Below are 6,057 nucleotides of genomic sequence, written 5' to 3' on the forward strand. Positions count from 1 at the left end.
ATTCCTTTTGCTAATGATGTAACAGGTTGGCATGAAGGCGGGCGGCAAGGCCGTCATCGTGTTCAGCAAGTGAGCGTAGCAAGCCATGGCTGCGTTGGGTGTTCTTCTTTCGTTCCACATCGCTGCAGGCCCACGACGACGACTTGTGCAAATGTTTTGGCGCTTCAAAGCTCTCCCGTCCCGGCAAGCCATGGCAGGGAGAGAGCGGTGGATTTAGGGTCGTATTTTAATGTTCGAAATGTCCATATAACTAGCGTATTTGACAAGGGATGGGTTGGCGGTTTATTATATATGTGCTTCAGTTGAATATGGTCCTTGATTTCTACTTCGCACTCTTCCACGTTTCCTCAGGCTCGCATCCCATGTGAGCTGAGTAGCGCCTAAGAGCCCTGAAGGCTCGTGTTCTTGTAATACATTGCTTGTTGGTGGTAGTAGTTCTTCAACTGATCTGAGAAGCATCCCTGAGACGAGATGATGCGGGGGGTTGGTGTTGAGTGCTGAGTGTGTATGCATTCTATCGGTACCTATTCCTGGCCCACCGCCGCCTTATCAGGCCCAAATGTGGCGCGCATGCTCCCCACTGGTTATCTGCCGGGTGCCTGCTGTAATTGGCGAGCTGCGTCTCAGCTTGCGACGCAACGCCGCCTGCGGAATATGACAACTTTAAAGATTCCATTCCAGTCCAACCTCGCAAGTCCAACACGTTTCACCATTGAACATCCACCGACAGCCTTATCGACACCGCAAAAACGAGCACGCGCGCAAGCCATCTTACGGCCCACGATACACGATAAACGGCAATAAGATCTAGGGACTAGGCTAGGATTCTAGGTCCCTTCCCTTAAATACCTACCTACCTAGGTACATACCTACCGAAGCCTCCGTTGCCGATAACTCCGTGTTTCTCGAGAGCGCACTCTTCGGTATCGCCTGCGCCGTTCAGGCCCCTTTTCGGGACACCGCGCCCATCCGTCCCTTTGCCCGCGCAACCACATTGATGACAGTCCGGTCCGTCATTTCTGAATCATGAGGGTCAGGGGAGCTCTGCAGGCGGCAGCCGTGCTGGCCACAGCCCTCTGGGCGACACCCCTCGCCGCGAAGAAGAACGACCGGCCCACCTTCCACACGAAAGCGTTCGAGAACGCACCCAGGAGCCTCAACTACTTTCCCGACTCGGACACCGTCCTTTTCCAAGACCAATCTGCCAACAATGTCTACCTCTCCAGCGACCACGGCGTGAAGTGGGAGCGCGTGGATGCCGTGCCCGAAGGCAAGGCCTGGATGCTGTCTATGCATGGTTTCGACTCGAACCGCGCCTACATCCTGACCGAAGGCACCACCCACTTTCGGACCAGCGACCGGGGAAAGACATGGGAGAAGTTCAAGTCTGGCATCCAGTTGAGCTTGTTCCGCCCCGACATCCTGCGGTTCCACGCCAACGACCCCGACCGCATCCTCTTCAACGGCATGATTTGTGAAGGCTTGGACTGCCAAGAGGTGGCCCAGTATACTACCGACGGTTTCAAGACGCCTGCTAAGGAGCTGCGTAGGAATACAGACGGTTGTTGGTGGGCCAAATCTTCAGATTTGTTTACCACGGGAGCCGAGGACCTGGACAACAACCGCGTGCTTTGTGTCGTTAGGGACTCGTTCTCCCCATTCAAGCAGGACCAGCGCCTGTTGATCTCGGACAACTTCTTCCGGACCTCGGACGACAGCAGCGACATCCAAGAGTTCGAGCCCGACCTCGACATGAACAAGCCGGTGCAGGGTGTGGTGAGCATCGCAGTGGTGAAGAAGTACTTGCTCGTGGCGACCACCTCCATGAACACGGACGAGATGGCCCTCTTTATCACCGGCGACACCAAGAAGTGGCACCGCGCCGTCTTCCCGGCGAACCACGAGGGCCACGACCACCGGGTCCTCCAGGAGGCTTACACTGCGCTGGAGAGCACCAACTACAGCATACAGATCGACGTCATGACCACCCGGCCCTCCAATCCCATGGGTGTCATGTTCACGAGCAACTCCAACGGCACGTATTTCACCGAGAACGTTCCGCATACTAACCGCAACGAGCGGGGTCATGTCGATTTCGAGAAGGTCACCGGGATTCAAGGCGTTTTCCTCGTGAACAAGGTTGACAACTGGGAAGACGTCGCAAAGAAGGCGAGCACCAAGAAGAAGGTGGTGTCGGAAATTACATTCGATGATGGCCGCACCTTTGAGCCTGTGACGGCTGGCGACAAAAGGATCCATCTCCACTCGGTCACCGAGTTGAGCAACGTGGGCCCCGTTTTCTCAAGCCCCGCACCGGGCCTGCTCATGGCGATCGGTAACAGGGGCGACTACCTCAAGAATTACTGGGATGACGGCAACCTCTACGTCTCGGATGATGCGGGCATGACCTGGAACAAGGCGCTGGATGGCCCGCACAAGTACGAGTTCGGTGACCAGGGTTCCATCCTCGTCGCTGTGCGGGACTCCAAGGAGGTCGACGTCAGCGAGATCAGCTACTCGCTCGACCACGGACTCACCTGGACTAAGCAGGCCCTGCCCGACGATCTCAAGATTCGGCCCTACATTCTCACGACCACGCAAGAATCGGCCAGCCTCAAATTCCTCCTTATCGGCATGGTGAAAGAGTCGCCGAGCTGGCAAGTCATCTCCATCGATTTCGACGGCCTCCATGAGGCCACTTGCAAGGAGGATGATATGGAGGAGTGGTTTGCTCGGGTGGACAAGGACGGAAAGCCGACTTGCCTGATGGGCCACACCCAAAGCTTCCCCCGCCGCAAGAAGAAGGCCGAATGCTTCTTGAAGCAGGAGTTCAAACACCCCGTGTCAAAGACGGAGAACTGCGAGTGTACCGACAAAGACTACGAATGTGACTTCAACTTTGCGAGGGAAGACGGCAAGTGCGTGGCCAAGGGCCCCATCATTCCGCCCGAAGGAGTGTGCCGCGACGCTAAGCCGGACGATACCTTCAAGGGGACATCGGGATACCGCAAAATTCTCGGAAACACATGCAAGGAGACCAAGGAGATGGATGACAAGTACAAAGACGTCGAGAGGAAGTGCTCCGAGATTGGTGGCGGCGGCGGTGGCAAGCCCTCGACCCCGGCGACGGATAAGATCGAGCAGATTGAGAACGTCTTCGACAAGGACTGGGATAGGTGGGAGAAGCATTACCTGGAGCGGGGCGAGTCGAGCTCCAGTGAGGGCGAAACCATCATCATGCGCGGACGGACAAAGTCGAAGCTCGGCCCTATCTACGTGACGGAGAACCACGGCAAGGAATGGCACGTCCCGAAGTACCTCAAGGAGGAAGAGATCGTGCACATCGTTCCGCACCAGTACTTCAAAGATATGGTCTTTTTTATCACCACCGGAAAGAAGATCATCTACACCACCGACCGCGGCCGCACCTACCACAGCTTCAAGGCGCCCAACGAGCCTTCTGACGACGTGATGCCCCTGTCCTTCCACCCGGACAAGAAGAACTGGCTGATCTGGAACGGCAAGAAGTGCGAGAGCTCTGACGACTGCTTTGGCGTAGTCTCTTACTCCAAAGACGGCGGTGACCACTGGCAGACGGGTGGCAGCATCTATACCCGGCGTTGTGAGTTTACCGGCTCGCGCGCCTACAAGTATCCCGGACGCAAGGAGGAACAGATACTCTGCTTGAAGCACGAGAAGGAGAGCAAGGCCAAGGACAACCCGATGGTGCTGATCTCGACTAACGATTGGTTCGACAACGAGGAGATCCGCCAAAAGAATGTGAGGGAGTTCGCTACCATGGCCGAGTTCGTCGTCGTTGCCACCGAGAATTCGGCCAACAAGACGTTGCAAGCCAGCGCGAGTCTTGACGGGGCGACTTTTGCGGACGCGCTGTTTCCCCACGGCTTCGTTGTCCCGCACCAGCATATCTACACGGTCCTCGACAGTTCGACGCACGCCGTCAACTTGTTTGTCGCTACCAGCATGGACGGGAACCTCTGCAACTACGGTAGCATTCTCAAGAGCAACTCCAACGGCACCTCGTACGTGGTCAGCGTGGGGAATGTCAACTGCGACGAGGACTCTTACGTCGACTTCGACAAGATCGCCGGCCTGGAAGGCGTTGCGCTGGTGAACGTGGTCGCCAACCCCGACGCCGAGAGCAGCGCCCCGAAGAGGCTGCAGACCAAGATCACGCACAACGACGGTGCGCAGTGGGCGTACTTGTCGACGCCTCCCAACGACGATATCGGCAAGTTCCCTTGCCAGTCCAGCGGCGATGAAAAGTGCGCCCTGCACTTGCACGGCTACACGGAACGCAGGCTCCGCGGCAATACCTGGTACTCGTCGGAAAGCGCCGTCGGCATCATGGTTGCGTGGGGCAACGTCGGCGACAGCCTGGGCCCCCGCAAGGATTCGGATACCTTCATGACTACCGACGCGGGCCTCACCTGGAAGCGGGTCAAGCAGGGGCAGTGGACCTGGGCGATCGGCGATCAGGGCGGCATCATCGTCCTCATCCAGACCACGTCCGTGTCGCGGAAGAAGACCAAGAGCCTCGTCTACTCGCTCGACCAAGGCAAGACCTGGAAAGAGCACGAATTTGCGTCCGACGAGGTCGAGGTGTGGGACGTGACCACGCTGCGGTCCGGCAGCTCGCAGAACTTTTTGCTCTGGGGCAAGGGCAGCAAGGGCCCCTTCACGCTGAAGCTGGACTTCTCGGGCTTCAGCGAGGACGTGTGCAAGGTCGACGACGACCCGGACAAGTCGGACTACTACCTCTGGTCGCCCAAACATCCCATGCAGCCCGACGGCTGCCTCTTCGGCCACGTCTCGCAGTACCTACGCAAGAAGTCGGACCGCAAGTGCTACAACGACTTTAAGCTGCAGCCGCTCTACGGCAAGGAGGACTGCAAGTGCACGCGAGAGGACTTTGAATGGTAAGTCACACACCCCATCCCCACCCCTTCTTCTCCCCCCGTACTAACCCCCCCTCCCAGCGACTACAACTACCAACTCGACCCCTTCGGCCAATGCTCTCTCGTCCCGGGCCTCGAACCCGCCGACCCCTCCGCCTGGTGCAAGCAACACCCGGACGAGATCGAATACCACGAACCCACCGGCTACCGGCGCATCCCCCTCACCACCTGTGTCGGCGGCCGCCAGCCCGACAAGGAATCCCCCGTGCACGCGTGCGCCGGCCACGAGGAGGACTTTGAGCGCAAGCATGCCGTGTCCGGGCTGGCGCTGTTCTTTGCCATCACCGTCCCCTTTGCGCTGGCCGGCGCCGCCGGCTGGTATGTCTGGCGGAATTGGAACGGCAAGTTTGGCCAGATTCGCCTCGGCGATCAGGGCGCGGCTGTGTTTGAGGCCGACCGGCCCTGGGTCAGGTACCCGGTTATTGTGCTCAGTGCGGTGGCGGCCGTGGTGGTGGCGTTGCCGGTGGTGGTGGGCGCTGTGTGGAGGAGTGTGAGCGGGTTGCTTGGGGGGAGGGGTGGTGCGGGTGGTGGTGATGGGCGTGGGAGGTGGAGTCGGCTGGGTGGTGGGGGGGGGGGGGGGGGGAGGAGGTTTACGACGAGGGATAGCTTTGCGAGGGGCGGGGATTATGCGGTGGTGGATGATGATGAGGGCGAGTTGTTGGGGGAGGATAGTGATGAGGAGGTATGAGCTGAAGAGCTTGTGGGCTTGTGAGCTTGTGAGCTTGGAGTGGTGGGGTGGGTAAGGAGGGAGGGGGTTTGGGTTTAGGGGGGGGGGCGGTATTCTCACTTTCTTTCTTTTTTTGGGTGTAGTCTCTGAATATACATGGGTGGATGGATGGATGGATGGATGGAAGGGTACGATATTGAGATTTGGTGAAGGCTGGGAATGCATTGTAGTTAGCGATTGGGTTGTGTGTGCGTGTGTGTGAGATGCACGGCCACAAAAGATAATTTCCGGACTATGGTTGTCCCCGTGTCTTGTCTGTCCCTTCTACGATACACAGCAACTTTGGGCTTAGGTACAACGGAAACGGATCGGGTGCATCTCAAAGACCGAACGATGATGTGGTGGCCGATC

General features: G+C 58.0%; 1 protein-coding gene across 1 annotated transcript; it reads left to right on the forward strand.

Moving 5' to 3' along the window:
• Positions 1-1,026: 1,026 nt before the first annotated feature.
• On the forward strand, positions 1,027-5,667 carry CHGG_02843 (uncharacterized protein; the record flags this gene model as incomplete). Its single annotated transcript, XM_001229358.1, has 2 exons — positions 1,027-4,940; positions 5,001-5,667. 2 exons carry the CDS (start codon positions 1,027-1,029, stop codon positions 5,665-5,667), a joined length of 4,581 nt encoding a protein of 1,526 aa, XP_001229359.1.
• Positions 5,668-6,057: the final 390 nt, after the last annotated feature.

Source organism: Chaetomium globosum, genomic scaffold (assembly GCF_000143365.1).
Source record: "Chaetomium globosum CBS 148.51 scaffold_2 genomic scaffold, whole genome shotgun sequence".
NCBI classification, from domain to species: Eukaryota; Fungi; Ascomycota; class Sordariomycetes; order Sordariales; family Chaetomiaceae; genus Chaetomium; species Chaetomium globosum.